This window comes from Oncorhynchus nerka, linkage group LG24 (genome assembly GCF_034236695.1).
Source record: "Oncorhynchus nerka isolate Pitt River linkage group LG24, Oner_Uvic_2.0, whole genome shotgun sequence".
Classification (NCBI taxonomy): Eukaryota; Metazoa; Chordata; class Actinopteri; order Salmoniformes; family Salmonidae; genus Oncorhynchus; species Oncorhynchus nerka.
Window position 1 is genome coordinate 82,432,427 of NC_088419.1, and position 17,922 is coordinate 82,450,348.

General features: G+C 39.2%; 2 protein-coding genes and 1 long non-coding RNA gene across 7 annotated transcripts in view; 2 read left to right on the top strand and 1 right to left on the bottom strand.

Annotated features, from left to right (window-relative positions):
- Positions 1-136: 136 nt before the first annotated feature.
- Positions 137-8,044, bottom strand: ak4 (adenylate kinase 4). 5 transcript variants are annotated; one of them, XM_065009212.1, is made up of 6 exons: positions 8,020-8,044; positions 6,189-6,370; positions 4,143-4,262; positions 3,811-3,983; positions 3,398-3,516; positions 137-3,054 (listed from the first exon to the last, which is right to left on the bottom strand). In XM_065009212.1, the coding sequence occupies exons 2-6, from the start codon at positions 6,328-6,330 to the stop codon at positions 2,925-2,927; spliced, it is 684 nt and encodes a 227-aa protein (XP_064865284.1). In that variant the 5' UTR covers positions 6,331-6,370; positions 8,020-8,044; the 3' UTR covers positions 137-2,924. The 5 variants fall into 5 exon arrangements, with proteins under 5 accessions (XP_064865284.1, XP_029489101.1, XP_029489099.1 ...); XM_029633241.2 differs by lacking the exon at positions 8,020-8,044 and adding an exon at positions 7,820-7,910; XM_029633239.2 differs by lacking the exon at positions 8,020-8,044 and adding an exon at positions 6,823-6,926.
- On the top strand, positions 8,012-10,301 carry LOC115108659 (uncharacterized). Its single transcript, XR_003860373.2, has 2 exons — positions 8,012-8,153; positions 8,777-10,301. It is a non-coding gene; the product is annotated as an uncharacterized LOC115108659 (long non-coding RNA).
- Positions 10,302-13,237: 2,936 nt separating this feature from the next.
- The window catches only part of jak1 (Janus kinase 1), an 85,371-nt gene continuing 80,686 nt past the window's right edge, over positions 13,238-17,922 (top strand). The window contains exon 1 of the mRNA XM_065009213.1: positions 13,238-13,496. The gene's annotated coding sequence lies outside the window, so the exon portion shown is untranslated. The remainder of the gene's footprint in view (positions 13,497-17,922) is intronic.

The window sequence follows — 17,922 nt, forward strand, 5'->3', positions numbered from 1 at the left end:
CTATTCAGAGAATGCAACTGAAACTGAATGTAGCTTTGAATGGTAGACATTTGGTTTCTACTGTAAGCATATTCATAGTAGGCATGGTGCCTGGAACTGGTGTTTGACCTTGAGAAGTCAAAGACCTGAAAGGAAATTGTGAGAAAATATGTTTATTTTCCTTGGAATATGCCAGAGTTTGGACAGCAACATGACTTCTGGACAGAAAACATTCAGTGTGTGGTGGTGGGGTAATACACAGTGTATGAAATGCTTTTCTAATCACTCATTCACCATAATGGGCTTGTCATACTCATACTGGCCCAATTACAGTTTACACCAGCGACTGTTTGCATATTGTGTTATTGAAATCTAACAGGGAGACACATCCTCCCACAAATAATGTCCAACCACACTGACCACACTCATCCCTTTTCTGATACAGCCATTCAGACGTATTACACTTTCAATTGGTTAAAACACTCTTTGGTCCCTTTTAATGCAGTTATAGACCAATTCATTAGAATCGTTTTACATCGTTTAGTCTTATAAGGTTATATTTGGTATAACGAAAATCAACAAAACTGTTTTAAATTGAACACAAAAACATATTAATGTAATCCAACTTTGATGAAGATTAACATCTTAATCTGACAGAACTCTAAAAGTAAGCCACATTATAGGGTGTGCTGTTTAGAAGAAAACAATAGTCATTTCAGTTTAAATGAAAGAAAAATTAGATTTCAACAGTTAGTTAATTACAAGTGCAAATGAATATGCATGTGTGAATTAGAAATGTATTTTTTGAGATACCTTCGGAGAATAGGGTCATGGCCAGGGTCTGCCATTATCAACAGCAACCCTGGAGCAATTAGGGTTAAGTGCCTTGCTCAAGGGCACATCAACAGATATTTCACTGTGTTGGCTCAGAGACTCGAACAAGCAACCTTTCGGTTACTGGCCCAACGCGCTAACCGCTAGGCTATCTATGTAAGAGTAATAAGAATGTAAGAGGCGAAGGTGCATGAAGATGGAGGAATTCAGGTATGACTTCATTGCTTTAGCGCTACTCACAGAGTTGTTCAACTATGGCACCGTAATATACAGTGCACTGCGTTACACAAAACAAGAGTAATGCAGAGCACTCTATAATACGGCGGAAAAAGCTAATTAGGCATTTGCGGTAAGTACATTGGGGCCACCATCTTTATGCATGTCCGGCTATTAAAGGCATACTTAGGGTTGCACAACTCAGGCTCTCAAGTTCTGCAGTCCTGCTGATTTCCATTTCTCCCTGGGGCTTCATACTTATTATCTGGAGAGGGGAAATCAGTCTCTGGTTAACAGGTAAGGATGAAAACCGTACACTGTTGCCCTTGAGGACTGAAGGTGTGGCCCCCTGATTTATAGTTGAAGTCGAAAGTTTACATACACCTTAGCCAAATACATTTAAACTCAGTTTTTCACAATTCCTAACATTTAATCCTAGTAAAAATTCCCTGTCTTAGGTCAGTTAAGATCACAACTTTATTTTATGAATGTGAAATGTCAGAATAATAGCAGAGAGAATGATTTATTTCAGCTTTTATTCCTTTCATCACATTCCCAGTGGGTCAGAAGTTTACATACACTCAATTAGTATTTGGTAGCATTGCCTTTAAAAGATTTAACTTGGATCAAACGATTCGGGTAGCCTTCCACAAGCTTCCCACTATAAATTGGGTGAAATTTGGCCCATTCCTCCTGACAGAGCTGCTGTAACTGAGTCAGGTTTGAAAGTCTCCTTGCTCGAACAGGCTTTTTCAGTTCTGCCCATACATTTTCTAAAGGATTGAGGTCAGGGACTTGTGATGGCCTCTCCAATACCTTGACTTTTTGCGACCCATTTGCGACCAAGATTTAACTTCCTGACTGATGTCTTGAGATGTTGCTTCAATATATGGGATGGTGTTCTTCTTCCTCCAAACATAACGATGGTCATTATGGCCAAACAGTTCTATTTTTGTTTCATCAGACCAGAGGGCATTTCTTCAAAAAGTACAATCTTTATCCCCACGTGCAGTTGCAAACCGTAGTCTGGCTTTTTGATGGCGGTTTTGGAGCAGTGGCTTCTTCCTTGCTGAGCAGCCTTTCAGGTTATGTCGATATTGGACTTGTTTTACTGTGGATATAAATACTTTTGTACCTGTTTCCTCCAGAATCTTCACAAGGTCTTTTGCTGTTGTTCTGGGATTGATTTGCACTTTTCGCACCAAAGTACGTTCATCGCTAGGAGATAGAAAGCGTCTCCTTCCTGAGCGGTATGACAGCTGCGTGGTCCCATGGTGGTTATACTTGCGTACTATTGTTTGTACAGATGAACGTGGTACCTTCAGGCATTTGGAAATTGCTCCCAAGGATGAACCAGACTTGTGGAGGTCTTCAATTTTTTTTCTGAGGTCTTGTCAAGCAAAGAGGCACTGAGTTTGAAGGTAGGCCTTGAAATACATCCACAGGTACACCTCCAATTGACTCAAATTATGTCAATTCGCCTATCAGAAGCTTCTAAAGCCATGACATCATTTTCTGGAATTTCCCAAGCTGTTTAAAGGCACAGTCAACTTATTGTATGTAAACTTCTGACCCACTGGAATTGTGATACAGTGAATTATAAGTGAAATAATCTGAGTGTAAACAATTGTTGGAAATATTACTTGTGTCATGCACAAAGTAGATGTCCTAACCGACATACCAAAACTAAAGTTTGTTAACAAGAAATTTGTGGGGTGGTTGAAAAACAAGTTTTAATGACTCCAACCTAAGTGTATGTAAACTTTTGACTTCACCTGTATGTAGTGCATACGATTGTATTTGAAAACATGTTTTGGTAGCAACTGCCAAGCTAAAGAGGCTCCTAACAGCTCCTGTGCATGGCCTGCACTCCTACTGTGTCACCTCTGCTCTGCTCATGGCATTGGGATGTGCTGTGTGTCCATCTCAGGTCTGCTAGGGATCTTAGTGCTGAGAAGAGAGTTGATGTAAGGCCAGATCCTGTCGGTCTCTGTGCCAGAAAACGTGTGCAGGATGCCCTTTGACCTGGGGAGGAGAATATGGTCACACTTTAGATGCATCGTTGCATTGATACCATGTAGCTTAAACACATTATATTGTAGTAACATGATAATAATATTGAAACTAAATGGTAATTACTATGTAACTGATCAGTTATGTACTTTATCTGAAATGTCCATGTAAGAACGTAAAGTATGGCCAAAAACGTTAAATAAGCAATGGTGAGAGAGTACGAATGTGGGATAAGTATTTCTGACCATGGACATTAATGATAAACTGACTACACAAGATTAGACTAGACTTTACAGGGCAAGCTATTTACACAGTGCTTTTAAAAATGTGTCAGTGATGTGAAGAGTGGACGTACTTGTACAGGTCTATGACTGGCTTGGCCACGTCCTTGTAGTGCCTCAGTCTGGCCACTAGGGCCTCTGGTTGGTCATTATCATGCTGGATCAGAGGCTCTCCGCTGAGGTCATCCCTGCCCTGGAGGGATGACACAACACAGAGAGATTCTTACAGCAATGGCGTAAACTCATAAAAACTGTACACAGATAGTTATCTTGAACCCCTCACATTCAAATTATCCAAAGATTGTACTGATCATAAACAAATACAAGATAATCTGGTTCCATATTTTCACAGCCTTCTGTAGAAACCATTGCTTAGTGCTGGCTTCTGGGAGGAACAGACAGACTAACCAGAAGTCTAAACACGTGTAAAGGTGAGAAAATGGTGACAAACTGGTGATTAAAAGGAGAGAATCACTACATTACGGACCTGTACGCGTGGAGGGTTGAATCCCATGTTGTAGACCCTGCCGCTGGCTGGGTGGATCCAGCGGTCACTCAGCCGGTCCTTCAGGGTCTCATAAGGGATGTTGAGGCTGATGACCAGGTCCAGATCACAGGTACTGTTCAGAGCCTTGGCCTGGGCTAGGGTACAGGGAAACCCTGAGGGAGAGAAGAGAGGGATGAGGGCGACTGTGGGGAGGGTGCGGGTTTGTATGTGTGTGTCTGTCATGTCTCCCCATCAAGTCTTGTTTACAAGTGTGTGTGTGTGTGTGTGTGTGTGTGTGTGGTGTGTATATATGTGTGTGTGTGTGGTCTTACCATCCATCAGCCAGCTGTGGCGAGTCATCTCCTCCAGCCTGGGCAGTAAGAGCCGTGTCATCACATGGTCCGGCACCATCAGACCCCTCTCTATGTAGGTCTTAGCAAGAACCCCAGCCTCTGTGGAGAGAGGGAGGGAGGGGAGAGAGGATGAAGAAGAAAATAAGATGATGATGATGGCATCCATACCTGATATGTAAAACACATTAATACATTTTGAAAGACTTCTGATGAGAGAGCTGAACTTTAGGCTAGAGGCAGGGTGGCAGAGCAAACCAATCTAGGAATACCATTTATGGCTTTAAAGTAATTGTCCAGTGTTTCCAGATTTCTTTGAAATATGACCTATAATTACTTACAATATGAGTGAAATATTTTTCCTCCAAAGAATTGTAATTAATTATGTTAAAAAGCAACTTTTCTGTTTTGGAATCATGTGGGCGTATACCGGTCATTAAAAATATTCATGCGAGTAGACCGCTGATTGGCCAGGGAACTCCCTAAAACCACACCATTTCAATACATCTATAATTGGAAGTGACTTTTCGTAGCAAGTTAGGAGAGCATTTTCGCTAACCTAACCTTAACCCTTTTCCTAACCTTGAACTAATTCTCCTAACCTGTTAAATTAAGCTGATCCTCCTCAGGAGTATGAGAACATACTTTGAGGAAATAGCAAGCATTTTTTAAATAGTCTGTTTGAGATACAAGGTTGTGTTTTTTAAGTGTATTTTCCTCCAATTTATGCTTTGGCCACAAATATAAGTATAGGATGACTCAACAACATTATTTGGGTATGAGTTAACAGAATATTAACTTTTAAAAATGACATTTTCACTGGACAGTTACACAACACCTAAGAGATTACCCATTCACCCTGCTTTCTTTTCCCGCTTTTCCCCCTGCTTTAGTCACAGCAGTCAGTCACGTAACTTGCATCTAAGACGGATCTCCAGACAAAACTACAGTCTCTAAACTACAGTCTTCAATAATTGATTAATGTCATTGAATGACCGACTGACCAATCTGGATCACGACAATGTTGTTACAGTGGCAACAATAGAAGTACATAAAGCCAAAGCATACTATTGTTGTGTCCACAGAATTAAAGGGAAGATCTCTATGGTTTTTCTATGGTTCAATACAGAGTATGACGTGTTTATACAAGTGCTACTATAGGCCTATGTACTGTAAATAATTCCAGTATAGTAAGTCTGGAAACTGGGTTTAGTTTAGTAAGGCATGGCCTTAAAGCAGTACTGACAACTGTAATTACAAGTATACACATGTGTTTTGGGTTTGCCCTGAATGCATCACATTTCATTTGTGGGCTAAAGAGCTGGGCACACGTTCTGATTAAAATAGGCTCCATTTAATGGACTCAGAGAAGTCAAATCAGAGAATTTACAAACATCACTCAATATAATTTAGGAGGTATTCTGATGCAGCATTGTTATAACAGCAAGGTAATTAGGAGATTAACATTATAACAGCTGTTCAACATCTTAAACACACTATAACAGGTTTTTACTTGCCACAGCCTTACACAAAGTAAACTCTTTATAGCTGGGATTTTTTTTAAACCCTTTAATATGTGTATTTTAATGTGGACAATTGAGTAGGTTTGCCATCTCTTCTAACTTGAACTATTGTTTTTGTGGCTTGGATGATAGGAGTTTCCTGATTTGAGAAATGCTCCACTGTTATTGGATACAGTCCGGCATGGTGCCAACATGGAAGCCACTCTCTTCACTTCGCCTGAACTTGGGCCTCTGCTGGTGTTACAATATTATTGGAATTTACAGAAGTGAAAGCCTCGACAACAGGCTTAGGCTGTTGGGGGTGAAGGTTTAGGTGTGGCAAATTAAATTATATATATATATATTATAAATGTGTGTGTATATATATATATATATTATAAATGTGTGTATATATATATATATATATATATATATATAAGAAAACATAGAAAAAATAATACATTAAACATAGATTGTTGAATTGTAAATGATAAGTAGATGGTGAGTAACTTATCAAGAGGCCAACCTGTATTTGCAGCTATATTCTCCCGAAGGAAGTCACCACTGGACAAATGTTTGAGTCCAAAGCTCTGCGCAATTCTTTCAGATATGGTCCCCTTCCCGGAACCTGGTGGACCCATGATCACAGCTCGGAACAGTTTGGCCATTATCCACTATAGCCTGAGACACCACAGACTGTATCTGTATCTGGAGGAGACAAAAGAAAAGCTCAACATACTTTTTGCAATCATTGAAACATTGATAAGCATATTTCAATGTTGCCCATGGTGTGCACTGTGCAACTTATCATCAAAGTCTGTGCACAGAGACTTTCTGTTCCTTTGAGTGAACAGGAACATAGTTATTAAAGTGCATTATAATAGTTTCATTTAACATAGTTATTGAAGTGTATAATAGTATTGCAGGAGCAAACAATTTCTTTCCATATTGGTTACTTACGATTAATAAAGGCTAAAGAAAAACGAAACTTGCAGTTTGCAAGGTTGATAAAGAGCCTCATTCATCCTATCAGCGAGAGAAATTGAACTTCCTAGATGTATTTTCGTACAGATGTCGGATTTAAACTATGGAGAAAAACAACAGGGCAACAGTCACGCATTATGAGAGATACCTCGCGGATGCCCACAATCACTCCTCACCTCCGATTTCTGCGTGTGTCCTGCAAAAGTATGCGTTATAAATAAAGCACTTCGTTCACGCAGACCAAGTCAGATTTTTTTCCTGTTTTCAAAGGACAGTATGTTGCCTGCGTCTTTAAGAAAGGGATTCTCTCTGCGAATGGATGGAGGAGCTGACACAACGCCCTATTTCTCAGCACCGCCCCGACACATCATCCAGAAGAAATGTGCGCAGGAACTCTTGGTAATGCTTAGGAATCTGGTACCTGTAGTTTTCTATTGTGCGGGAGACATGAGGAATTCATAAATCTATGGCTGAGACATGAGGACTAGAAGAGTGTAGAATATAACGGATTAGAATAATAGAACCTGGATCGTCTGCACGACTGCAGATCACTTTAGCTCACTGACCTAAAGTCTACAGGCATCAGTTTATGCAGCTATCACAGGTCTATAGATCTACGGTAAGGTCATCAATCATGCATAGACCTAGTTTGTGTGACCCACCTCTACTTGGTCAATACACTATTACACACTATTAGGTTAAAGGATCACTGCGTTGCCAGAAAGTTTACTTCACTGTATGAAAGGCCAACTTCGTGCATTGATGTTCTATTAGAATGCAATTAAAGCTATTCAGAACTATTTGGGAGTAATATTTATTGGCACGTCTCCAGAGGGGAGAGTAGAGAGGGGGTAGGATCTTGATAATGTCTGCGTAATGAATGGTATAAATCCGAATGAATGTTTCCAGTCATGTGTAAGACACCTATTGACAAAACACTGTGAATCCCAAAATGGACACAATTGTTGACAGCAACAGTCAATACAGCTCGCGCGCAACGGTAATTCTCGCATTTCGGGTGTCCCTCTGAAACATTGGCCATCACACATTACTAGCCTAATCCTAGATCTGTTTGTGCTTTCGCCTACTCCATTGTCATTGTCAAGCCAAACATGACAATTTCATACGGAGATGGCAAGAAAACAGAAACAGACTGGCACCCAGGCTACATACCATTACGCGCAGAGACGCTGTCATTCCGCGCAACATTTGCAGACCAAGGAATGTAGCCTACTTGTTGCGAACCAGACGGCGGCGTCAGTGTCCTAAAGCTGTCAAATGCTGCGCATGCACAGCCTATTGTTGTCTTCAGTCAATGGAACCTGCCTAATCCATCAGACGAAAATACATTGGAAGATTATACATTTACTCACTAGCTGTTTTTTTTGTCACATGGTTGAGAGATTTCAATAACAACAAAAAATGGCGACAATCACGTTGTTCTATGTGGGTCTTGCTGCGTCATAAAAAAAAATTGAAACACGGGAATGAAACGCGCAAAATGCAAGTAAGTAAGTCTAATATGTCAGATATTGTACTGCAAGTAAATATAAAAAGATAATTGCTAATGTTAATTTGGACTACATAGTACTTGTTTTTAACTAGAAAGGGGTGTGTGTAGGCTGGGCGTTAGCGTTTGCTGCACATTAATACGACTCAATAGAAAATAAAGCATTGCTGTTTGACATGGTCTTCTTATTGAATATCAAAGTTATTATGGCAATTTATGTATTTTCAAATTTGTCAAATGATAGACAGCATATTTACAAAGGTTTTTAAATAACCTTACTCTTGTTTTATTTAGGCTATAGAAACAGAAACAAGCAATTGAAATGTGTTGATTGCATTCGATTTTCTTATAATAGTGATCATATGTTTTGAAAGAAAGTACGTTTATTTAATATGATGGTGGGCTCTTCACGATTATTGAAGGGTCTGATATGGCTATTATAAGAAGTACAGTGAATCTATGGTAAGTTTTGTAGCTAGGCTATTTACATTTTTACAATTGAATTATGCAACCAATGTTATGTGTTTTGCTCGATTCAACTGTTCTCTCAACATTGCGCAGCTTTTTATTTTTTAAATAATTGTTGGCAAGTGCTCGTGCAATCCTGTGATATCAAACAGAACCAGCTAATCGAGTTGTTTACATGAAGCGGAGGGCGGACAGAGCTAGGGAGGAGTCTCTGCGATCAGACTACGCGACTGGACTGCTGGAGAGGCTTCGCGCGCTGAGGGCGGAGCCCCAAGAAATCATAACAAGTCTTACGTCAGCTTTGTGGTATAAATTATGCAGTTCAAACACTGTACTGGGTAAACAGTGCTGGCGTCGACCAATTAACAAGGTGTTATTCCTGTAAAAAGACATGTTCAAAAAAGTTTAGGAAAAAGATGATACACTACAGCTGTTACACATGTATGATATTGGGATTACATTCATATGAGGTGAGAAAGACATCGTACTCATGGTAGTAAAATACCTTTCTAGAATTATGTAATGACTGTATTGAATTCATAGCACATGCATAATTATCTCTTGTGAATAATTACAAAGATTTGCAGGTTTTGTTAAATGCAGTTCCCTGTGTAACCTATAGTATAGAGAAGCCTGTTTACATTACTTCTGCATGCGAATGTGTTCTCATTCATGTAATTCGAGACTGTGGAAAACATGAGTACACACATGATTTATGGTTTTAGCATATTTTCATAATCTCCAAAGGCACCCCCACCTGCCGACCCTATAGTATACAGTGTCTTCTCATTCTCCTGTCCCCCCTATTTATATGGTTCCATCTGCAATAAAACAGTGTGACTGACTGTGGGGTATTATTGTTGCTCTGGACTCCCAGTGCTGTGTGTGTCTTTGACCCTGGCCTGGTATTATGAAGACGGATGGCATCCTGACACCTTGGCAGGGAGTTTGGTTGCACTGCCACCACCACTGCTGGTACTGTACCGTCACTGTGCTGCAACTCAGACTGACTGGGCCCCTGGCTCTTGGCTCATGTCTCCTGTCTGCTAAATCTGACATCCAGGCTGCCCTGGTTCAGTTATCACTGTGCTGATGCTGTCCATTTTAAAGGTACAGTACTGTGATAACTGAAGGATGGCTGCCATCTTGACACACCTGACCCACTGACTATGTGATGATGGATGGATGGAGGGAGGGAACTGGTGCTGCAGTGAAGGAAAAAGGGAGGAACTTTTGTGTCTGAAATAATTACATATGGGATATTACAATGTTGTGTCTCCGACTTTTTTCAAACCACATACAAATATTTGGATAATTAGAAAATGTATGATTATAGCCTAAATGTTTTTATTTTATTTGACTAAAATGTATGTATGATGTATTATGTCATAAGTTGAAAGTGAACAAATTCTTCTTTTATAGCATTTGAGTCATTCATGTTTTTCATTAAATGCAAATAAATCAGAAAGAAACTGAAAATAATATGTAGTCATGTTATTTATAATACTCAAGTGTGGAGCCATTTACATTACATTTAAGTCATTTAGCAGACGCTCTTATCCAGAGCGACTTACAAATTGGTGCATTCACCTTATGACATCCAGTGGAACAGGAGCCACTACAGTAATTTAATTACATTTCCAGAAATAACATGCAATTATTAAAGACATTATAGCCTGTGATGTTTTGTGTGAAATGATTGATAATTAAAGATATAAAATATCTCAAATAAAAACATCACATTTTCAAATTGATGAATAACTCTGATTAGATTTCTATATAATAAATAATACAAACACATTTGTAAAAGTTAATAATACATTTTTGGTATGATTGTATAATAGAAATAACAACATATAAGTAAAGGTATTTACATAAGACTCCTGTTTGACACATGTCCTTAGAATGTTAGCAATACAGGAAGTCAATGCGGAAATCCCCTCATAGACAAACAAAAGGTCACATCACATCTTTCACCCTCTCTCTGGCCCCTCCCTCCTTATCCCCTCTCTCTACCCCTCCCTTTCTCTGTCTCTGCCCCCACCCTCCTCTCTATCCCGCTCGCTCTCCTTTCTCTGCATATACATGTTTTTCCACTCACTCACCACAACAGATATCAATCCACACGGTTCAGTTTAACTGGACAGATCAAAGTTTTAAATGGTTTTGAGGATTAAAAAAAGGTTCCCGAATCACACAATATAACTTTGGAGATATGGCAATCAGTGGAAAATCAATTCTGGTAAATAATAAAACCACTGACAGAGAAATTTGGAAACAAAGAACTGTAGTTAAAAGTCGACTTCTGTTTCACATCCCTATTTTGAAAATCAATGTTTTATTTTCTCCTATAGCTGTGAGAATGTAGTGGTTTGCTAACGGTGACCTGTGGTTTTTGCTTTTCGTTCACTACACTGTAATGGCATTCCCTTGCCTTTCAGTTTACTGGAGACCCCGAGGATATCTGTGAACCTGGAAGTTCCAGCTGAAGCTATAACAAATCATCATTCACACTTACAGCACCACAGTCTCATAATGACTACTTTATAAGCACTTCTGTGATTGACACTTTTGGGACTGTTACATATGAATGGTTCTATTAATCATATAGAATGTATTTAAAAGCATGTATCACATACTTACTAGCCTACATACCTGTATACAGTATTTTTAAAAGTTAGTTTTAATATGGTAGGTTTGTAATACATTTGGCCTACACCTTGCACTTTCTTATTGTGTCAGTGACGACAACATTCTTGGGAAATTTCTGCCCACGGTTCCTGGAAAACGAACACATTTGTAACACATCAGATATGGGACGGGAAGTCCCTCTCCTACAGACAGACTGGACCATCTTAAAAGACCTGGCTCTCTATTTCCTCCCACCTCACTACGAGGATGTCAGTTTCCATTTGACAGTTGGCCTCCTTTTTGGACTATGTGACAATACTGTAAATAAGAAATGTTGATGATCATATTTTGAAATATGATCAGATGGGAAAGAAATGGAGGAGCATAATTCCCTATTATATCTCAATTGCAACAGAAAAAGCCATTTCCCATCTTTTGAACAGAGAAAGGGTTATTAATTAAAGATGTAAATCATTTATGAAGATGGTCAGAAACAAACACAATTGTGACTGGGGTGTTCCTCACCAAGGACAATCAATGTTTCCTGTAACCCACAACTGATGGATTTTTGACATGCAAATCTAAGTGATATTACTGTAACAGTTAGAAGGAATTGATTTTTCCATGTGTTGGAAATTATATAATGAAATGCTTTTAGAGTCTCGGTGCATTTGTATTGAGCCATACCAGACACTGAGTGCCTGTTAAAGAGGCAAGATATATCTACTGTATATATATATTTTTGGGTATCGAATCCACATTAGACTAATGTATGCATCAAATCAAATCAAAGTTTATTGGTCATGTACACAGTTTTGCAGGTCCTAGCTTTAGCTAGGAATACAACAACAATACACACATAATCCAACAGTTCAATTAAGACACATTAGAAGGAGCAATGTCAGAGTCCGGAATATAAATACATTTATAAACTGGATGGTTCGAGCCCTGAATGCTGATTGGCTGACAGCCGTGGTATATCAGGGCGGCAGGTAGTCTAGTGGTTAGAGTGTTGGGCCTGTAACCGAAAGGTTGCTAGGTCGAATCCCCAAGCTGACAAAGGGAAAAGTTGGTCCTTCTGCCCTCGAACAAGGCAGTTAACCCACTGTTCCAAGACTGTCATTGTAAAATAAGAATTTGTTCTTAACTGACTTGTCTAGTTAAATAAATATCAGACTGTATACTATGCATATGACCATTTTTTTTTTACTGCTCTAATTACGATGGTAACCAGTTTATAATAGCAGCAAGGCCCCTCAGGGGTTTGTTGTGTATGGCCAATATACCATGGCTAAGGGATGTATAAATGAACTATGCATTGCATAGTGCCAAAGAATAGCCTTTAGCCGTGGTATATTGGCCCTATACCACCTTATTGCTTAAATGTATGTATGTAAATGGTGTGTATAGACAGTATGGACAGTATATGAATAGAAAAGTTATGTACAGCAGTAGCTATATAAGATGAGCCATGACTAGAATACAGTATATACATATCAAGTGGATAAAAGAGTAAACATTATTAAAGTGACCAGTGTTCAATGACTATGTACACTGGGCAACAGTCTCTGAGGTGCAGGGCAGAGTACCGGGTGGTAGCCGGTAGTGACAGTGTCTAAGGTTCAGGGCAGGGTACTGTGCATGGTGTATTACATGAGTAATATACATAGAACATTACTATGCAAAGAACTCCCAAAAGCCTACATGGCAACAGAAATTGTGACATTTATAATAACCTCACACCCTTTTGTGTGGATTTTAAGACCCATGAAAGATGAGGGAGGGTTTTATATTATCCACACACACACACACACACAGACACACAGACACACACTCACACACACACTACAATGGATGTGATTTCCTTCAGTTTACGGCTCCCTCCAGTCTAGGGTTAACAACATATATGACAGTGTCTGTGGGCTAAAGGATCACTTGACTGAAGGAGTAATGCACCAATCAGAATGCGTGAAGCTGAGCATGATGCACTATTTTCGGGAATAGGGACGTTACTTGACAGGAAGGGTTAGCTAGAAAGATTATGTATGTGCTTTCGACCAGAAAGAAAAGAAACTCGTCGGGCAAAAACAAATCCGTTTGGAATATTGACATGACTAAGGACATTTTCTTGTCAAGATCAACTCAGTCTTTATAGTTTCACAACGGATAATTATATTCTGGATCTACGAACAGAACGATACGGAAGTAAACTTGCCATCTGGCTAGCTTGCTAACGGCTAGGTGAGTAAAAAACACATACAATCAGTTTTAAATTGATATTGAGTAAAATACCAGCCATCAAGCCGCTGATATTCTTTTAGCTAGAATCGTTATTAGATTCACACCTGCTTATTGCGGGCTGTTACAAATGCACAGGATCTCATAGTTGAGGAACCCTCAACTCCGTTCTCTTGTATCGAGGCGGAGTTGAGTTTTGATGACTGGTTGCGGGATTTACAAGCAACAATATTGAGTCACCGTCAGTCGATTCTTGTACAAAGGTACAGTTAAGCGTTTTCAGAATTGACATATGTTTGTCCTGTACAACTGCGGTCCTTCCGCGGGGTACTGACATTCATACTCCCAATAAAAACTTTTAGCGAATACAACCACGGACTTTAGCTCGTTACTCGTACAACGTAAACTGAGATTCAATTGAGTCTGTGCTATCCGGCATCCTTGGGAGGTCTCTACCCTAAACCATAGCCCAACCTTAACCCGTACATTAAATGTGCAATATGCAGACATTGCTCCACCATTTCCACCAATTTTAATAGATCGCCAAATTAAAGTTTGTGACAAAACAAAGTGTAGAGAATCGAACCATCTAAGCCGCTGTAAAATAAAAATACATTTTTCATAACCCAAAATATTATATTTTCAGCTGTTTGAAGCTGTTGTACAAACCCGAAAGTAAAAGACGCAAAAACTGAAGAACGGAAAGCATAGAAATGGCGCACATAGAACAGTTCTACCGCTTATTGGACTTGCTTTAAATGAGAATGGCAGATCTATAACGGTTCGCTCAAAAGTTACATGTTGCAGCTTTAATCTCTACCGTAACCATTTAAAATGTCAACTACAATGTATAACTAACTGCACGTGTATAACTACAACCAGTTAGAAAGTCGTACTTTTCCGAGTTTCCTTGTTCCGACGAAGGCTTGAACACAGCAAGGGACATCCCAAGGAACCCGAATAGCACGGACCCAATTGGAGTTCAGTTTACGTAGTTATGAGCAGCGAGGGAAAAGTCGGTGATTGTATTCACTTAAAGTTGATTAAAATGATGAATTAACACCCCACGGAAGGACCGTATTTGTACAGTACAAACATAGGTACATGTTGCTAAGGATTTTCAGAAATAGCATTTTTTACAAGAATCGTTGTTGTTTCTGCGACCAGTCATTAAAATCCAACTCCGCCTCAATATAAGAGAAGCGAGGGTTTATGGAGCCAGATAGCTGCCAAGAAATTGAACTTACACATCGTTAGGCTTGTAAGAAAATCCATGCATAATTTGTCAGGATCATAAGAAAAGCCATGCGTGAAACATGACATTTCATCTGTGAACATACAAATATCATTGTAGGTAATGTTTTATGTAGAATAGTTGGAAATGACAACTCCCTATTATATCAGACAGTTCAGGCTGTATTTGATTTATCCATAGAGAACTGTGCAATGTGTGCATTGAGCTCACAGAAAAAAACTGAACAAAATGGAATTCAAATAATTCAACAGATGTCGGTCAACTGACATTTCGGTTAGTCGCCCAGCACTATAAATCGGTTGTTGATCATTGTTAGACAGTCATTTTCAAGTCTTGCCATAGATTTTCAAGCAGATTTAAGTCAAAACTGCCACTCAGGACCACTCACTGGCCACTCAGGACCATTCACTGTTCTTGGTAAGCAAATTCAGTATAGATTTGGCCTTGTGTTTTAGGTTATTGTCCTGCTGAAAGGGGAATTCATCTCCCAGTGTCTGGTGGAAAGCAGACTGAACCAGGTTTTCCTCTAGGATTTTGCCTGTGCTTAACTCCATTCCATTAAAAATGTTATCCTGAAAAACTCACCAGTCCATAACGATTACAAGCATACCCATAACATTATGCAGCCACCACTATGCTTGAAAAATGGAGAGTGGTACCCCGTGATGGGTTGTGTTGGATTTGACCCAAGCATAACACTTTGTATTCACAACAAAAACTTAATTGCTTTGCCACATTTCTTTTGCAGTTTTACTTTAGCGTCTTATGGTAAACAGGATGCATGTTTTTGAATATTTTTATTCTATAGAGACTTCCTTCTTTTCACTCACACTGTTGATTAGGCCAGTATTGTGGAGTAATTCATCCTCAGTTTTCTCTTATCACAGCTATTAAACTCTGCAACTGTTTTAAAGTCACTATTTGCCTCATGGTGAAATCCCTGAGCGGTGTCCTTCCTTTCTGGCAACTGAGTTAGGAAGGACACCTGTATCTTTGTAGTGACTGGGTGTATTGATACACCATCCAAAGTGTAATTAATAACTTCACCATGGTCAAAGGGATATTCAATATCTGTTTTTTTTTATCCATCTACTAATAGTTGCCCTTCTTTGTGAGGCATTGGAAAACCTCCCTGGTCTTTGTGGTTGAATCTGGGTTTGAAATTCACTGCTCGACTGAGCGACCTTACGTGTACTTTTATGTGTGGGGTATAGAAATTAGGTAGTAATAATAAAATCGTATAACTTATTTAGGTTTGCCATAACAGAGGTTGAACAGTTATTGACTCAAGACATTTCAGCTTTTACATTTTTTATACATTTGTAAAGTTCAAAAAACATAATTCCACTTTGACATTATGGGGTATTATGTGTGTGTGTGTGTGTGTGTGTGTGTGTAGGCCAGTGACACAATCTTAATTTAATATATTTTAAATTCAGGCTGTAACACAACAAAATGTGGAAAAAGTCAAGGGGTCTGAATACTTTCTGAAGGCACCGTATGTATTTTTTTTCATGCATATAGAAACACCCCATTTTAAATGTTACCTTAAATCACACTATACACACATCAATGATTAGCCTACACCTCTCACCTTGATTGAGTGCCAACGGAAGAGGAGCAGCCTAGGCAAATTATTAGGGAAAAAGTTTCCAGTGTGCCTAAAACCTCTCTGGGATAGGGGGTGGTATTTTCACGTCCAGATGAAAAGTGTGCCCAAAGTAAACTGCCTGCTACTCGCACAGAAGCTGGGATATGTATATTATTTGTAGATTTGGATATAAAACACTCTGAAGTTTCTAAAACTGTTGGAATATTGTCTGTGAGTATAACAGAACTGATTTGGCAGGCGAAACCCCGAGCACAAACCACCCAGGGAATTTCTTTTTTTAGGTCAATCTGTTTTCCATTGGTTTCTATGGAAAGCCTGTTTTAATAGAAATATGCTTGCAGTTCCTATAGCTTCCACTAGATGTCAACAGTCTTTAGAAATTGGCTTGATGTTTTTCTTTTGAGAAATGAAGAAGTAGCCATTTCCTTTCTGGGTGTATAGCCAAGTGTACTGTTTTGTTTGTCGCTCCACTTTCATTTTATCCACTATTGAACACAGTTTATTCCGTCTTATATTTTATAGATTATTTACATTTACATTACATTTACATTTAAGTCATTTAGCAGACGCTCTTATCCAGAGCGACTTACAAATTGGATTTACGTTTTAAAATACCTAAAGTTGGATTAGGAAAGTTGTTTGAAATGTTTGGACAAAGTTGGGTATTGTCATGCCAATCATCCACCACCATCACCTCATGTTTCAGCATTATAATGCACAGCCCCATGTCGCAAGGATCTTTACACAATACCTGGAAGCTGAAAATGTCCCAGTTCTTCCATGGCCTTCATACTCACCAGACATGTCACCCATTGAGCACATTTGGGATGCTCTGGATCGACGTACGACAGCGTATTCCAGTTCCCGCCAATGTCCACCAACTTCACACAGCCATTGAAGAGGAGTGGAACATTCCACAGGCCACAATCAACAGCCTGATCAACTCAATGTGAACGAGATAGCTTGCGCTGCATGAGGCAAATGGTGGTCACACAAGATACTGACTGGTTTCTGATCCACGCACCTATTTTTTTGTTTTTAGGTATCTGTGACCAACAGATGCATACAGTGGGGCAAAAAAGTATTTAGTCAGCCACCAATTGTGCAAGTTCTCCCACTTAAAAAGATGAGAGGCCTGTAATTTTCATCATAGGTACACTTCAATTATGATAGGCAAAATGAGGGAAAAAAATCCAGAAAATCACATTGTAGGATTTTTAATGAATTTATTTGCAAATTATGGTGGAAAATAAGTATTTGGTCACCTACAAACAAGCAATATTTCTGGCTCTCACAGACCTGTAACTTCTTTAAGAGGCTCCTCTGTCCTCCACTCGTTACCTGTATTAATGGCACCTGTTTGAACTTGTTATCAGTATAAAAGACACCTGTCCACAACCTCAAACAGTCACACTCCAAACTCCACTATTGCCAAGACCAAAGAGCTGTCAAAGGACACCAGAAACAAAATTGTAGACCTGCACCAGGCTGGGAAGACTGAATCTGCAATAGGTAAGCAGCTTGGTTTGAAGAAATCAACTGTGGGAGCAATTATTAGGAAA